This window comes from Microcebus murinus, chromosome 1 (genome assembly GCF_040939455.1).
Source record: "Microcebus murinus isolate Inina chromosome 1, M.murinus_Inina_mat1.0, whole genome shotgun sequence".
Lineage (NCBI taxonomy): Eukaryota > Metazoa > Chordata > Mammalia > Primates > Cheirogaleidae > Microcebus > Microcebus murinus.
In genome coordinates, this window is record NC_134104.1 from 62,233,455 (window position 1) to 62,251,528 (window position 18,074).

The 18,074-nt window shown below is 39.0% G+C and overlaps 1 protein-coding gene and 1 long non-coding RNA gene across 2 annotated transcripts in view; one reads left to right on the top strand and one right to left on the bottom strand.

The window, feature by feature from the left end:
• Positions 1–65: 65 nt before the first annotated feature.
• On the bottom strand, positions 66–9,633 carry LOC142870579 (uncharacterized). The gene is made up of 3 exons (XR_012918915.1): positions 9,448–9,633; positions 2,943–3,073; positions 66–122 (listed from the first exon to the last, which is right to left on the bottom strand). It is a non-coding gene; the product is annotated as an uncharacterized LOC142870579 (long non-coding RNA).
• A 123-nt stretch (positions 9,634–9,756) lies between these two features.
• CFAP91 (cilia and flagella associated protein 91) overlaps positions 9,757–18,074 on the top strand; it is a 60,499-nt gene continuing 52,181 nt past the window's right edge. Inside the window, exons 1-4 of the mRNA XM_012780565.3 lie at positions 9,757–9,961; positions 15,071–15,147; positions 15,658–15,815; positions 16,582–16,662. Of these exons, the coding sequence (XP_012636019.1) occupies positions 9,844–9,961; positions 15,071–15,147; positions 15,658–15,815; positions 16,582–16,662 (434 nt within the window). The 5' untranslated portion in view covers positions 9,757–9,843. The remainder of the gene's footprint in view (positions 9,962–15,070; positions 15,148–15,657; positions 15,816–16,581; positions 16,663–18,074) is intronic.

The following is an 18,074-nucleotide window of genomic DNA, read 5'->3' on the forward strand; positions in this document are numbered from 1 at the left end:
GATTTCGGTACTAATTGTTCAAAGATATTTGTTAACATACTAATGAATAAAATTGGAAAATACCTTTCCTTGACATTTCTTGAGTTCAGGTAGCTAGATAAACAAACTGGCGCCCATGTTATCTGCAACAGAATAAACAATTATTGAATTTTTTTTCCTGCAGAGAATTGTTGGAAACAGGGAATGAACCTATTTTTTAAAGCAGGACTTGGAGGCATTGTTCAATAGCTGCTTGGTGAAAGATATTTTGGCTACTCAAACTTTCAGTATCACATAATCGAAGTTTGTTTCTATATTTTAGTTATTTAGCTCAGGAAATCAATAGGCATATTTGTGAACTGGTGCTGTTCAAGAGTAATTTCTATATGTGTATTTTCCAAGTTACTAAAACCATCCCCATTTTGTCATCTGAAAACTTAATAAGCATAATTTTTATTTTATTCTGGATATATACGTTTAATAATACATTACCCTAATGTTCTAACTTCACCCTCATCCGTTATAAATTCTTTCAACTAGGTGTTCACTCACATTGTTTAGATTCTTGCTAATCAAAAAATGCTTCTTGGATTAGCAACATCAGCATCACTTGTAAACTTAAAATACAGTAAATGTGGTTCAGCTAATCAATAGGGAAAAGAAAGCAGGTTCACCATCTGGAGAAAACTAACTACTACATTAGAAGACAGGGCTCCAGATGCATTAAAGGCCTACATATGAAAGATTAAGCTAAGAAATTAACAGAAGATAGTAGAGGGGGAAATTTTAATAATGACAGGTGGGGAGTGACTTATTTTTTGACATTTCAAAAGCACAAATTAAACATGGATGAAGTTAATATACACCAAAATAGAGTCTTGGGGTTTTACATAGTACACTACAGGCAAAGTTAACAAATAGCCAAAAAATTGAGAGAAAATATTTGAAATATCTAAACATTTTATACATTTTAAAAATGTAGTCACTTAGAATGTATAATCAGCTGATACAACATAATTTTCAGCCACAATATCTTCCATATAGGTAGGGCTGTTGAGTTTGTGAACCATCATTTAATCTTCACAGCAGTTGAAATTATTATCTATATTTATAGATGAGGGAAATAATAAGATTCAGAGATGTACATGATTTAAGGTCATGTGCGAGTGGCAGTTCTGAGTCTCAATGTCTTCTCCCTGTATCCTAGCTACTGTCCCACTTAATTTGTCTAAATGCAAGGTAAATATTTTTTATTTTAAAATTAATCGTTGATCTGTACTTGTGCAACTGAATTTTTGTGTATAGGAAAAGAACAAGGAAGAAAAGGGACAAAAATTTCTAAGAGAGTTTAGAAAGTTAAGAGAATTGAGATAAATTGTAGACATAGATTATAGACCAAACGACTAAAACAGCTTTTCTGCAATTAAGAAGATTTTTTTGCCCTCTCTCCTTCCCTGCTTGAATGACAAGAGGGTATTGGCTATGAAAACTCTCTCTGTGACTTCTTCTAGGTAAGCTAGTATTGGCAGGCCTAGGGCAAAGAAGTTAGGTACCGGTAACAGCTCCTTCTCATGTCCAGTACTTCCTTTAACCTGTTGTGTGCAAAACAGTAACAAACCCTTGGTTTCCTTCCTGAGTACTGTAACCCTTATGCTCTTTCAACAGCTGCTTCTTTGGGATGGAATATTTTCTTGCCCTTGGGGAAAAAAAAAAGGACCACAGGATGTTCCTTTCCAAAGTGAAATATTTACATTTATATCCAATCTACTTAACTCTCCTCTTGTTTCAGAATGGTACAGCTAACCCACACATGATTACATTTTCTACTACCTTTTCATTTATGAACATGTAAGCTTCAAGGTCAACTTTTCTTTTTTGAGACGAGGTCTTGCTATGTTGCCCAGGCTGATCTCTAACTCCTGGGATCATGCAATCCTCCCACCTCAGACTCCTGAGTAGCTGGGATTACAGGTGCATGCCACTGTTCCTAGCCAATATCAACTTTTGATTTTTACATTATCATGCTTTTCTTGCCCAACCTGAATGCCTTTAGACTTGTAGGATGGCCTGTTTTGGTATTAAAAGAAAAGTAAGAGTATATGACATATGAAATTTATTGTTTCCTATTCAACCCCAAGAAAAATCTCAATAATCCATTTCCCTTGAGAAAAATAATTTTAGAGAGCTTCAATTAGGGTTTGGATTGACAGTAGGTAACTGATGGAGACTAAATAATAAAAGATGGGGTTCAACTATCTGTTTTAAAAAGGCAACTCCAAGTTTAGTTTGGTCAGTACCTTTTATATCAAGCTCTCACTTCTCAATTCTGATTTTAACTAGCAATGCTTTACTCTTAAAACTCTGAGATTTTTTGCTATAACTATAACTGCTAAATTAGTAGACATTAAGACTTAAAATGGTGACTGTAGTGAACTTTTTATAGTACAGTGAATATGTTTATTGCACGGTATTGAATGGGGACATTACCAAATAGGGAGATTGACACCAAAAAGCAATTCTGTGGATGAGATGACAGCCCTGGTATTGTAACAAGCAAAACTAAGGACATACTTTCTAAAAGCCTTCCATGATAATGGTATTTTTCGCCATATTTCAGGCCTAGTGTGTAGAGACTTTACAAAGGGCGAGTAGTTAAGGTTGGTGGAGAAGGAGTGACACCATATGTTGAGAGAGAAAAATTGCAAGGCTTAAATACTCATTGGCCTACTTAATAGGTGACTTTGTATATCTATCTAGTCAAGGCAATTTTTGTATAGTATTTATAATATAAGTCTATCTTTGCAAAAAAAATTCTTTCCAAATATGTGCTGTACGACATTCTCTATATTTTTTCATGTATTCTCTAGAGTCTGCAATTTTACTGCACTTACCTGCCAGTTTTATGAAGCTGGTATAAGCCACCAAACCCCTGAATCACAGATGAAGGACAATTTATTACTTACAGTAATAGCAGCAGCAGAGTATCAGCAAGTTTTTTGCCAGTTTCCTGAGTCCCAATTCTTACAGGATAATATGAAGGTCATAAAATATCTGCATGCACATTGGGTTGAATTACAGGAAAGGAACAATGAGCCTAGGAAACACAAATTTGTAATAATGGACAATAAAAATGTCTGCCTTTTGCTCCCAAAGTAGACACTATCTCTGTCTTCCAAGGTTATTTCCTAAACAAACAAAGGAACAAAGGCAGCCAGTGCCGCTCCTTCCTAGTAAGACATGTGGAAATATGACCACCCATGGAGAATTGGCTCCCAACATGGCTGAGTATTTCATTTTAATTAAATTTTATTAACTAATACCCCTTTCAAATATCAAAGTTTTTTTTTTCAAGTAAACAAAATGACAGAGAACCTAATTTCACAAAGTTTGTGCATTAGTCACTTATTGCTGTTACTATGGACTGAATGTTTGTGTCCTCCCATAACTCATATATTGAAGTCCTAACCCCCAATATGATGATATTTGGAGATGAAGCCTTTGGAAAGTAATTAGTTTTATATGATGTGAAAATGGTGCCCCCATGATAAGAAGAGGAAAATGAAGCCCCCTTATAAGAAAAGGAAGAAACTAGAACCCTATCTCTCTCTGCCATGTGAGGCCACAGCAAGAAGACAGCTGTCTGCAAGCTAGGAAGAAGGCCAGGGCCCTTACCAGGAACTAAGTTGACTGACATCTTGATCTTAGACTTCCCAACCTCTAGAACTGTGAGACATAAATGTCTGTTATTTAAGCCAACAAGTCTCTAGTATTTTGTTATAGCAATGCAAGGAGACTAAGACAGCTAGGTAACAATGTTAACACAAACCTAGTGGTAATACCATTTATCACCTTACAGTTTCTTTAAGTCAGGAATCTGGGCATGGCTTAAGTGGTTCCTCTGATTACAGTCTTGCAAGACTTCAATCAAGATTTTGGCCAAGACCACAGTGTCATCGAATGTTCTACTGGGGCAGGCTATACTTCCAATGTTACTCAGGTTGTTGACAGAATTCAGCTATTAGGACTGAGGGCTTTGGTTTCTTTCTGGCTGTCAATTGGAGGTCACTCTTAGCTCCTAGATGCCTCCTATAGTTCCTTGCCACTTGGGGTTCCCCAACATGGTCACTTGCTTCTTCAAAGCCAGCAAAGGGGAGAGAGAGAGAGAGACAGAGAGAGAGAGAGACAGAGAGAGAGAGAGAGAGAGAGAGAGAGAGAGAGAGAGAGAGAGAGAGAACAACCTGGCAATACAGGCATTAGAGTCTTATATCCACTATCTCATCATGTATGGCATATTTAATTGGTTAAAAGCAAGTCAAAATACTCAAAGAGAGGGGATCACATAAGCGCATGAACACCAGGAGGCCAGGATCCTGGAGGCCACCTAACAGTCTGTTCACCACAGGTTGATTATCTAAAGTGTGAAAATTGATCAAATGGAGTCATTTCTGTCATACACAATTAAAATTTAGAGTCAGAGGGCCACAGGGGAAAAAAACCACTCAGGTCTTAAAAGCCTGCTCCAGAAACTGTCCTGAAAGTCGAATCCAATGAAACAGTGCTACAATTTTAAGACTACTTTTACAACAAAATGACCACCGTGACTTTAAAACTAGTTTTACCTAATAACTATTGCAGCTTGCCAGGATTCACCAGCTCCTCTAAAACACCACAGGAGCCAATGAACTTTATTTTATAAAAACTTACATAACCTTTCTCCTTTCCCAATAAAACCCTAACCTTTTCCTTATTCTTTAGACATATCAGAAACCACTTTGGTCTGTTCATTTCATCACAAGTTGCAATCCCATTTCTTTGTTTATTCCCAAATAACCCTTTTTTGCTTAGAGGTTTGTCTCTATACATTTATTTGTTATTGACATTAGATAGTATCAGAAGTGGGATGTGAAGCAGATTCACTTCAGAGAAATTGGGGGCCCCTAGAGCTATGGCACGCCGTACGTACACTCAGACCCCTTGAACCCCTGCTTCTGCTGGTCATCTGCCCCCCCCCAACCCTGAATAAGTCTCTTTTGGATTGAACTCTTCTTTTTCTCTTGATTCGAGTTCTCTGGTTTCATTTGGAATTCGTTTTTGAGGGGCTTTTCCCTTCCTGTTTATGAGGCCTTCTGTTTATGAGGTATTTTCCCTCCTGTTAAACAAGGCTTTGTTGTTCCTGGTGAGTATGTACTTTACTTTCTGGTTCATTTTATGTGTTTGTGTTTTTTGGTTTTGTTTTGTTTCGGGTTTTATTTTGTTTTTGTTTTTGTTGGTATTTTCATGTTTGGCTTTGCACTGACTTGTTTGGATGATTTTATTTACAAATGGGCTCCCAGAATTCAAAGCTATACCAAAATATTCTGCATTAGGGACTATAGCTGGTTATATACTTAAGCATCATGGTCCATTGTCCTGGTCTTTCTTACCTTGATGGACCAATTGCATTTGGAACTGTAATGGCCATCTTAGGGTTCTTTTGAATACTCTGCACTTGTTTTTCTTAGGACTAAATTAGAAGGCCATGGCTACAAAATCAAACAACCTGAATGGGACATATACTGTAATTGGTATCTTGAAGCATCTAAAGGCATTCCCAACTCAAAACTTGTCTCACTCTAAAATACCATCTCTAAGTTAACTGATATAAATAAAAAGTAAAGGAAGATAAAAGGCCTTAGAAACTGAGAACCTTCCTGTTCCTCTGGCACCACCTACTGTCTCTTCTCTCTACCCTTCCCTTTCTGAGCTCCCTTTCCATGCTCATACTTCCTCCCCTACTACCCTGTTTTCTTCTGATCCCCAGCCTTAATCTATAAAAACTTGTCCCTTTAGTATTAGATACAATAATAATCCTGAGGTGCCTTAGATTTCCTATGTCTCTTGGACTAAAGCTGAAACTCCTGCTATGGCCAAGGAATTTTCTAAAGTTACCCAAGTCCCTCATTGCTTTGCCAATGAATTTAACATTACAGTTCAAGCTTTCCAGCCCAGCTTCTCTGATCTTTATTAACTTGTCCACATGCTTGTGGGAGAAAGCCAGGCTCAATACTGGATGAAAAAGGCCAATTAGACATACATCCAACAGGATTTAGAAAGACCTATCCCCATCTCCTTAGAAACTTGCTTAGCAACTTGCAAAAAGTTTTCATAGGGCCATCTGAGAAGCATCCCTAAAGCCACTGATTGGAATAAATTCAAGCTTGGACCTAGGAGCCAAATGAACCGGTTCATAACTACCATAGTAGACTCCAGCTTGTATTCAAGGAGAATTCTGGCCTTCCCATGGACATTGACTCTACTAGAGTTATCTATAACTCTGTGCTTGTTAACGTTCTTTCCTGAGAACTTTCTCAGTTAGTAAAAAGAGCTCGTGTGGAATAAGAAACCATGCCAATCCCTTACCTTGTTAATTTGGCAAATCAATTGGATTGCACCTTAGAGGATACCAATAAAAAGACTACTAAAAGCCTAAACCTCCAATTACAGCAGATGAATGCTCCCAGAGAAAACATCTGGGACTCTAAATGGCACTGCTCCTCTAATCCAGGAAACCCACTTCCTGGCATTGGTCATAATCGTGAACAACCTGGCCACTGGAAGAAAAACTGTTATAAACGTAAGCAATCTAAATGGTCTTTTCATTTAGCCCTTGGGATCCTCCCTCCTATTGAAGGGTTCTAAGGCTATACAGGGGCTTTTTCCAATTCTTCCCTTTAATGCCCTTGAGGAGACCTCTCTTCAAATTGGCAATGAGGTCCTAACTGTTCTCATAGACACAAGAGCAACCTTATCAGTGCTCAACCCCACTAACCTCAACCAGCCCCTCCCTTGGAGTAATAAAAGGATTCATATGGTGAGAGTTTCTAATAAACCACTGGAATATTTTATTGACCAGCCCATTGCTTTTCATCTTGGGCCTTTAGAAGATAGCCATCCCTTCTGACTAGTAGAATCTGTTCCCGCTCATTTAGTGGGATGAGATTAGAAAAATATGCTGGCATCTCTTTCTCTCTAAAGGGAAAAATGTTGCTGGAATTTGATAAGCCTAATAGCCTACTGGACTCTACCAATAAGGTCCCACTCATGTTATGCTCTTCCATGCACCAAAGACCTCCCCACTGAGTCCCAGAGTTCCCTGTTGGCACAAATACCTGCCTCTTTATGAGGCATATCATCAACAGATATTGACAGAATCCATCGCATACCCCTGATCAAAATCTAAATTGATCCAACCAAACCAAGTTGCTTAGTATTAAACAATATCCCTTGAGCCAAACTGTCTTACAAGGAATAAGGCCCATTATTGAAGAATAGAAATCTCAAGGCCTAATAATTCCCTGTACTAGCCCCGGTCACACTCCCATCCTCCCAGTAAAAAATCCTAATGGTTGAGGATGGAGATTTATTTAGGATTTCCATGCCATAAATAATATTGTTATACCCCAGCACCTCATGGTTCCAAATCTACATACTTGGTCGGAATATCAAATATTTTCATTCAATAGACAGAAAAGTATTATACCATTATAACATCATATTTTGTTTCTGTGTCTGCTTTCTCCATCATCCAGTGAACTGTACAAATGATCTCAGAATCTTTAACACCTATTATATAGTAGACATTCAGTAAATTTGTTTAATAAATAGATGGGTTTAGTAATAATTTTATTAAGCTCTCATGTAGCAGGAACTTTAGAGATACAGGAATAACCATGTGAAGTCCTGTACCCTCAATGAATTCAAATGAACTCAAAGTTGTGGGGAGCAGAGTTGCAAAAAATTACCAATACAAAGTGGCCAATGTTATTTGTGCTACTGTAGCACTGGAAGAAAGAACAACATCTCACTCTACTTGGGGGATTTGGGGAAACCGCATAGAGATGGCAAAGTTAGTGGTGAATCCTGAAGGATATCTAAATTAGTGTGTGTGTGGGGGGGTGGTAAAGAAAAAATTATTCAAGGATACCTGGTAAAACTCCGGAAGGCAGACTGTATTCAAGCCCATTGTGATAGGTATAGGAATTATTGCAACAGGTTCTTGCAATGGGAGAGACTAGGTTCAACTCTGAATATGGCATGGGCAAGCAGAAATAGCAAAGAGCAAGATGGGGGTCAGTGGAGAGAAACTTACTAAGAGTAAACATAGAGGTTAAGGGGGATTCTGGCTAAACCAACCTAACAGGAGTCCTGCTGTAGACAAGCCAGGTGATCAGACATCACCTGGAGTTCAGTGGAGGATGAGGAACCTGATCAGACATTGAAGGTGGGGGATTCTAGCCAAATGGACTTAGCAGAGTTGTTTGATATAACTAGACTTTACAAGGAAGTACACAGATGGGCCTAGGACAAGGTTCAGGAGCCTGACTAAAGTTTGGCCAAGAAAAGAATCTTTGTCAGGGGCATACATAGGAAAAGGCATTTTAGGCAAAGCAATCAACTTGAGCAAAGGTTTTACAGTGACAAGGTACATGGCTGGTTTCCAAAAACCCCAAGAAGTTTAGAAGTAGACACAAGTGAAAACCAGGAGTATGTGCAGAAAGAGAAGTAGCAAAACAGGAAACTTATTCAAGAATTGTCTATGGATCATCACATCAAAAGGACGAAGAAACCAACACTAAACGAACAAACAAAAACTTTGCCATTAACATTGGAGTTTGCTAGGGCACAAACTCATTTCTCTAAAATTTGACAATTAGAGAGAAAAAAATCCAGCATTCATACAATCTTTTCTTGATGATGTGTATTTCTGAATACTCTGAGTTGGTTTTATAAAGTTCTTTTTATAGAAAACTCCCAGGTAACAAATGAAGAATTATTGAAGGTATTAAATATTCACTGTTCCAGGATAAAAGACATAAGATATACATCAAAATACAACATGTAGATTTTTTGGGGGGGGGGTGGATTTTGACTGGAACAAACCAACTATAAATGACATCTTGAACTCAACCAGGAAAATTTGAATATATACACTAAATATTGGATGATATGAATTATTGTTAATTTTGTTAGATATGATTATGGTGGTTAAGTTTTTGAAATCTGTATCAGTTTTTAGATGCAGATTAATTTAAGGGTAAAATAATATGTCTGGGATTCTTTCCAAAGGTGGGGGAGGGAAACTAGATTGGCAAAATGTTGATAAATGTTGATTCTGAGAGACAGGTACTGAGGGTTCACTCTTCAAAATGGAATCACTTTTGCCTATGTTTAAAATTTTCCACTATCGCTTTTAAAAGCAGATCCAGTGCCTGCCTCAGGTCATCTTTAGTTGATCTAATGACCAGACCTCAGAAAGGGCAGCGTTTTGCAGATCCACCTAACCCACCCGAAACTCTGATGCGTGTGGAGCCAGAGCTCACAGTGCGCAAGGCTCAACATCTATAAACTTGGACTCCTCAGCTCTCAGGACAAGCCCCGTGGAAAGGGGTTTTCCGGAAAAAAAAAGAAAAGAAAGAAAAAAAAAAGCACCTAGCTATTCTAGAATCCCAGGGATTTCCGAAAGGAGATACAGGGTGCAAATGGCAAATCGCTGCTGGATGACTTCACAATAGCCGTTTCCCCAGCGTGACGGTTTGTGGGCGGCCGAAAGGTCGGGGTCGGCCTCGGAGGGGCAGTGGGAAGCGACCCGTCCGCCCCCCACTCCGGCCCTGCCCTCGCGCCAGCACTCCCGCTCCTCCTCTCTTGCGCCCCGCCCCCGCGCCCCGCCCCCGCGCCCCGCCCCCGCGCCCCGCCCCCGCGCCCCGCCCCCGCGCCCCGCCCCCCGCGCCGCGCGCCCAGCGCCAGCGAGGGTTGCCATAGCTACGGAGCGCACAACTGCGAGGCCTCCCAGCTGGTCCCCGCCGGCCGCAGGAGAGAGCCGGCACGATGAGCCGCGTAGTAACCATGGAGGAGCCCCGGGCCAAGACGCAGGTGTCTCAACTCCACTGCTTGAAGAGGTCGAAGGCCGCTACCTGCGCCAGCCGAGTGTACGATTTCCTGTACGGTAAGGGCCGCCCCTCGCCTCCCTCCGGGGCTGGACTCCTCCGCCAGGTGGGCTTCCCGGTGGTGGGACCTGGCCAGGGGTGTGGCGAACGAAAGAGGAGCCTCTGGACTGGCGGTGGCCCGTTTTTGCCCTTTTTGGGGTGAGGGCAGCTCGGAGCCCTCCAGGTGGCTGCGCGCTCGGGGTGGGGTGCGGTGCGGTGCGGTGAGGGGCGCGTCAGGAGTCGCAGGTGCGCTCCGCGACTCCTGCGGTGCGGGCCGCCTTACTCCGCTTTTCAGATAATTTGCTCAGCTCAGAGCGATCTTCCTGAAACCTTTTCTGGGCGTTTTGGTATCCACAAAAGTATGGAGTGATTTGCAGACTTGGAGATTCACTCAAGGTTCCCACGTTCAAACTGCATAAAATGCCCAAATAAAACGATCTTTTCTTTTCTATTCTCTGGGCAACTCCAAATTTGGCATTCTAGGTAAAGAAGTGCCAGTTTATCTCACTTTTTTTTTTTTTAAAAAAACAAACTTATTCTTATCCATCAAAGCATTGTTTATAAAATAGGTCCACTGGTTCCTCTTGGGCCAATAAAGCCCCAGTTTATTTTAATGCCCTGGTCGTCCATTTATGTTCTCTGTCTTCTGGACTTGAAGTTTCTTGAGTTCTTGTTTTATACATTTTTATAGCCTTCTCAGCACCTATACTAGTGCTGATACATATGCTAGGTGCTTCATAAATGTTTATTGAATTTACTGTTAACAAAAATTGTAACCAGCTAAGCATGATTTTTTTACAATTTTGTCGTGCTTATTCCCAAGCTCTTCACTGGAACCTTGCTGTCTCTTGGAATCCCAGAGTCTCCTTTGGAAGGGAATCTATAGGATACCCATTTCCTCGACAGAGGCTGTGTAATGATTGCTTACATATTATGGCCAGTGGTTTTCTTTATTTACTCTTGGCTTTATGAAATAAATCTGGTAAACTGCTATAGACACATCACAATACTTTTTCCAAGGTAATTTGGGAATGGGAATAAAAATCTCCAGTAAAGACAAGCAAAGGATTTATTAAGCTAGTTGTTTCTTTGATCTCTAAGTGTCTCTTTTGCAAAGGAATTTCTAAACGTTCCCATGTTCATTGCAGGTAAGAGAAATCCACCCAGAATAGGTCAAATGAAAGTTTGGATGTTACAATAAAACAGGCAGTCTCACAGCTCCTATAGACAGAAAGCAGAATATAGTCAGGACAGATTAGAGCCTGGACAGAGAAGATTGGAACTAAGCTGTCATGCTCTCCTGCTCCCTTTTTTGAACCTTATGATCTTTCACCCTATTGGAGTTGCCAGATTTAGCAAATAAAAATACAAGATGTACAGTTAAACTTGAATTTGAGACAAATAATGAATAATATTTTAGTATAGATTTTTTTTGTCCCATGCAATATTTGGGACATATTTATATTAAAAAATTATTCATTACTTATCTGAAATTTAAATTAAAGTGAGCATCCTGTATTTTATCTTGCAACTCTAGCCCTCTATGTGTGTACATGGTCAAGCTATCTTACAACTGTAGCCTACTATCTGTGTTCATGGTCAAGCCCCAAACCATGACGTTTTGGTCAACAGCCAACTGTGTATACAACAGTGAGTGGTCTCATAAGAGTGAGTTGAAAAATTCCTATGGCCTAGTGAAGTTGTAGCCATCTTAACATTGTAGCACAATGCATTACTTTTTCTATGTTTAGATACACAAATGTTGTATTATAATTGCCTACAGTATTCATCACAGCACCATGCTGTCCAGGTTTGTAGCTTAGGAGCAATAGGCTATACCACAGAGCCTAGGTGTGTAGTGGGCTGTGCTTTGTAGATTTGTGAAAGTACACTCTATGGCAGGCGTCCTCAAACTACGGCCCGCGGGCCACATGTGGGTGTCTTTGCCCATTTGCTTTTTTACTTCAAAATAAGATATGTGCAGTGTGTATAGGAATTTGTTCATAGTTTTTTTTAAACTATAGTCCGGCCCTCCAATGGTCTAAGGGATAGTGAACTGGCCCCCTATTTAAAAAGTTTGAGGACCCCTGCTCTATGGTGTTTGCAAATGATGAACTCACCTAATGACCCATTTATTTCTTAGAATGTATCCTTGTCATTAAGCAACGCATGACTTTGTATGCCTCCTTCTTTCATCTTCCATTTGACAGAAAGCCACTTGTGTATGATATTCTTACTATGACAGAGACTGGAGTGGCACACTGACCTTTTAGCCCTAAAGCTCGCCACTGATTGCATAGAGTCTTCAAGTATCTTGGCTGAAAATTTAAGTAGAAATAAGGTTGTTGGCTGGCCAACAAGTTGACTGGCTTTGCGTCAGGTTTCCACACTGACAAAAAGAACTGTGGTGGCATGGGTGTGGAAGTCAGTGGGACAAATGTGGACATCTTTCTGGCTCTTTTACCCTTCCCTATGAAGCCCTATGTCATCCAGCCCCCTGGTAACTTCTCTGATCTTTCATCTACTATTCTTTCCCTCCCTCATTCTGCTTCATCCATCTGGTTTCTTTGCTACCATTCAAACATAATCAGGCATGTTCCCATCCTGGAGCCTTTGCTCTAGCCATTTCCTCTGCCTAGAATGTTTTTCCTTTAGCTAACTCCCTCCCTTAAAGTCTTCTTACATGTCACATTCTCAAGGAAGCCTGCCCTGACCACCCTGTTAAAATTGCAACCAAATCTCCCTTATCCTGATCTCCTTTTTTTTTTTTTTTTTAAATAACACTTATTAATTCTAATTCTAACATATAATTCACTCATTTATTATATTTGTTGTCTGTTGTCTCTCTTCCATGAAGTCAGGGATTTTTGTCTTTTTGTTGATGTATTCCAAGCACCTAGATTGTCATAGACAGTCAATAAACATTTGTTGAATGAAGGAGTAAAGAGATCCTGAGCCTCCTTCAACTTTTCAACCTTGATGGGAATATCAAATGTCTGCATTCAAGAAATCATTTTTATTGGGTAACTGTGGAATTATTAGGTTTTAGGAATTCACTCACATTATGCAAATCCAAAAGAAACTTATTTCTTAAAGTCTTAGATTTAAGTGATCCTCCTGCCTCAGCCTCCTGAGTAGCTGGGACTGAAGGTGTGCGCTACCATGCTTGGTTAATTAAAAATATTTTTTTGTAGAGACAGGGTCTTGCTATGTTGGTCAGGCTGGTCTTGAATTCTCAGCCTCCCAAAGTGCTAGGATTACAGGCATGACCCATCATGCCTGGCCTAAAAATGCTGTTTTCTACAAGATTATTGTGTTTCCTTATATTTTTTCTACTAACCAACTGTTAAGAATCATTGCTCTCAAAAAATTTTAGCCTTTTGTTGCAAAAAGGAAGCAAAGATTCCTTAGTGAAACATAGATCCTGATATCAAAGTCTAGTATATGAATGTTGCCACCCTTACACATTTCTGCCCTGTCTCATCTCTTACCTGCCCCTTTATGTATTTTATAGATTTTATATATGTAGTAAGCTGGGGCCTTAGAATTAAATGAATACACAAAAGAACTCAAAATGCAACCCTGCAGAAGAATCTGCAGTTGACAAATAAAGAGTATTATACCTCAGAAAGAGTTATGGCCCGGGCACAGTGGCTCACACCTGTAATCCTAGCACTCTGGGAGGCCGAGGCAGGTGGATTGCTTGAGGTCAGGAGTTTGAAACCAGCCTGAGCAAGAGTGAGACCCTGTCTCTACTATAAATAGAAAGAAATTAATTGGCCAACTAATATATATAGAAAAAATTAGCTGGGCATGGTGGCGCATGCCTGTAGTCCAAGCTATTCGGGAGGCTGAGGCAGAAGGATCGCTTGAGCCCAGGAGTTTGAGGTTGCTGTGAGCTAGGCTGATGCCACGGCACTCACTCTAGCCTGGGAAACAAAGCGAGACTCTGTCTCAAAAAAAAAAAAAAAAAAAAGAGTTATGGATGGTCTTTGGACTCAGGCCCTAAAATTTAACTGTCAATCAGTTCTGAGGTGACAATGTCATGAAACCTCATTTTGTGTGGGGGAAAAAAGTTTCTTTGCATAAATAAAACTTAGTAAATACTTTTATACTGCATATTTTGGGGAAAGGAATGATTTCAAATGGATGCCATTATCTCTAAGTCAAAAGCTAAAATGAGTCACATTGCTAGGAAATTACATTTCCATTCCTGGGCACGTATACCTTCTAAGTATATAGAGACCTAACCAAGTGTGAGTAAGTTACTGTAGGCCCAATAAAATTTTATAATAGTAAGTTAAAACTGATGTTTAAAAGCAACTTATCTCTAAACCACAATACCAATTTATTAATTCTTATGGAGAAATATATGGTACTAAGTCATCTAGAGTAGCTGGTCAGAGTATTTTTTTCCCCAGAGATAAGTCTACTTGAGAAACAAGTGCTAGTGAGTTTAATGTCAAATTGGTTGGTTTTAAGGGATGGTACAGTATAATCAATCATGAATACTCTTTATCACTTTGAAGATATACCTGATAAGCAGACACTTATAATAGCAGGTTAAGATTTTTTAGAATTTTGGAGAAATAACTTAGTCCCATCATATTATAAACTTGAAGGGTGAATTCTGAAGACAGCCAATCTTATTTATCACTTATTAGAGAATGACATTTTCTTACCATGTCCACCAATTCTGAGGTGTCATGCTGGTTGCATTTTCCCAGTGCACCAAATATGGGAGATAGTATCAGAATTTATTGCTTCTTTCACTTGCAGATGGGCATAGTTCTTACATACAAGGTCTCTCCTTTTGAAACATTTGTTGGGCTATCCAGACCCAAAAGGAGGTTTGATTGTAGGACAGAAGACAGTGTGTTCAGGGTATGGTACTTGAGAATATGCTAGGTTTTCTTTCTGCATTCCAATTCCATAAGCTGACATGAAATACACAGAAAAGAAATACATCCAACAAACTCTTGCTGGTAGATGTGGGAGAGTAATAGGGCCACATGCACAACAGAGCATGAGCTACTAATTTGTTTTCCAGTTACATTGCTTTGTCATTTTTCTCAGCTTAGGAGTAGATATGTTCTATTCCTTATGTTACTTTATCGTTTGTTTTACAGATCCATTGTTTATTGTGTCAAGTGAGAAAGACCACACACAGGCAAATATCCAAGCCACTCTGATTCGAAGCAGACTGGTATGTCTAATTCATTGACTGAGGCTACCTAATGAACCTGAGACATCTAGTTTGGCTAACTGCATTGATCATATTGACTAATCACCAAATCTTCACCAGATTTTTGGTTCTGCAGAAATTGCTTTGCCATGATTACTAGGGGGCACAGCATTCTAATACTTGTGGCTCATTGTGAGGATTAATTCACTAATAATGAATAAAGGACTCATAACTAATTTATTTCAATTAGAAAAGTAATATATGCCTGTGTTAAAAGAATTCAAGTAGTTCAAAAGTACAGTATGAAGTAAATTTCTAACCCTAACCCCCTCCACATAAACAGCCATTGTCATCAGTTTCTTGGGCATCCATTTAGAGATATTCTATGCATATATTACTAGCCCGTCTTCCTATGTTATATACTTTGTTTTGTACCTTTTTTAAAAAGTTTACAATATGATTAAAATGCTTTGGAAAATATGATGGTATAATTTTATCCTTTTTTTCCCTGACTCCCTTTCCTAACATTAGAAAAAAGTTCCTAGGTTTAGAACCATGTTCAGTAACCTGATCCATTATCCAAGATATTCTCTGTATTGGAGCAAGTCAGATCCTGTCCCACCGTTTATCAGTCGGAAATGGAAGGGACATGAGGAGAAACCCAAGGATGCCCTCTGGCAGTTTGCTGTGTAAGTGTTAGGTGGCCCCAGCTCCTTAAAATACTCATGTTTTTAATGAACATGTTTTCCTTTTTAAAAATTTTTATTTATTTACTCTGCATGATTGAAAAATTACAGTTGTGATGTTATACCTAGGCCAAATTCTCTCTCTAAACCCATTTGACCATAACATGTCTGATTAAGGAACAGTGGTTACAGGTTTATTGGTTAGTAACTGTTCTTAGGTTGGCATGAATATGTATGTTAAATGACAACTTGCTGCCCAAAGTATGGACGACTGAGTTTTTTGTTCCTTTGATCCATCTTAGAAATTGCAAGTGTTCTTTTCTGCTAGTATCTAAAATATGTTTTGGAGACTTATAGACAAAGCACCTTCAAAGATAAGTCTCTTGAATTCTTTATTCTTTTAAGTAATATAAGTTTATATTTAGTAAATTAAAAAATAATGATGTCTTTCATCCCAGACATAAAAAATTATCTTTTCAGACTTTGTTATTCTCACGTGCTTTTAACTAAAAATGGGTATTTTTGTATGTGGGAGTTCATAAATCTGCTTTTTTTTCTTTCTTCCTCTTTCTAGGTCCTGGTTTCCTGGCTTAGGGGAAGAATCATATCTAGTCTAAGATGTAGGACAGTCAAATGCATGTTATAGAAGACTTTGGTCTCAATATGAGATACTCTATATATCTCCTAATTTATAGACATAGAAATATTACATAGAAATTATGTGTGGAAATATTTTAAACTTGAATAATGTTTTCCTTCTTCATTTTAGAACTGACAGATTTAAGATGCTTAAAGAAGTTTGTGAAGCTCCTGAAGTTACTGGAAAGAATCGCTATAAATACTTTGACAGGTAGAAAGTAATTTTTAATGAACATTTGGCCCCTGATATTAAAGAACCTCTTTATAATAATAATAGCAGCTGTCATTTTTAAGTGCATGTGGTGTGCTGGCTTCATTTTAAGTGCTTTACATGCATATCATCTAATCTTTACAACAGAAATGTAGGATAGGCTATAATATTATCCACATTTTACCAATAATGAAGCCGAGACCAGGAGAAGATAAATAGATTGCTCAAGGTCATATAAGCTAGCAAGTGGAAGAGCCAAGATTCCAGCTAAACCCGCCTGACTTTAAAGGTACTGATTGCAACTAAGAATATGTATTCAGAAAAAAAATGAAGTCATCGAATGAAGCTAATGAGATACAGCAGAAATATCATGAAGTCATAGCAAAGGGAAGATTGTTAAAAGTGTTCAAATGAGCGTTTGCTCCTTTGTTTGAATGTTGGCACAACTAACATTCAAATAAATAAAATGGTCAAGAGATTCATTTTATTTCATTTGTGATTAATAGTTATCTGGTAATCATAAACTCAGGTCAAATTAAAATAAGGTGTGGATTTCCTTATAGATCTTACCTGAGTTAGAAAAATAGTCTTGATACCACATCTGCATAAGCTTCCTTGAGTAAGTAAATTCTAATCCACATTATTATTTATGAGCAATCTCCTTATGTAAATTTAGTAATGCTAATTTTTTCAGAGAAGTGTTAATTTTTAACTGTAGTATACTCAATTTCTAGACTTTGTTGGGTGTGGGGAAGAAGCCTTAAAACTGAATCATTAGGAACTTTAGAATGTCTCAGGGAACTTGAGAATTTGGAAACTAATGGCCAGCTGAAGCCTAGGTATAGGCTACTGTTTCTTAAAGTGTGTCTTGTTTACCATCTGCACAGAAAATCTTAGAGTGCTTATTAAGAATGTAGATTCATAGGCTCAGCCCTATATCTATTGAAGCTTATAGGTCAGATCTGGGAATTTGCATTTTTTTTTTTTTTTTTTTTTGAGACAGAGTCTCGCTTTGTTGTCCAGGCTAGAGTGAGTGCCGTGGCGTCAGCCTAGCTCACAGCAACCTCAAACTCCTGGGCTTGAGTGATCCTTCTGCCTCAGCCTCCCGAGTAGCTGGGACTACAGGCATGCGCCACCATGCCCGGCTAATTTTTTATATATATATCAGTTGGCCAATTAATTTCTTTCTATTTATAGTAGAGACGGGGTCTCGCTCTTGCTCAGGCTGGTTTTGAACTCCTGACCTTGAGCAATCCGCCCGCCTCGGCCTCCCAAGAGCTAGGATTACAGGCGTGAGCCACAACGCCCGGCTGGAATTTGCATTTTAAACAAAAACTTCTCCATCCGGCAGCCCCCAGAGATTGTATACACCAAAGTTTAAGTAACACTAATATATGGGATATTCAAGATCA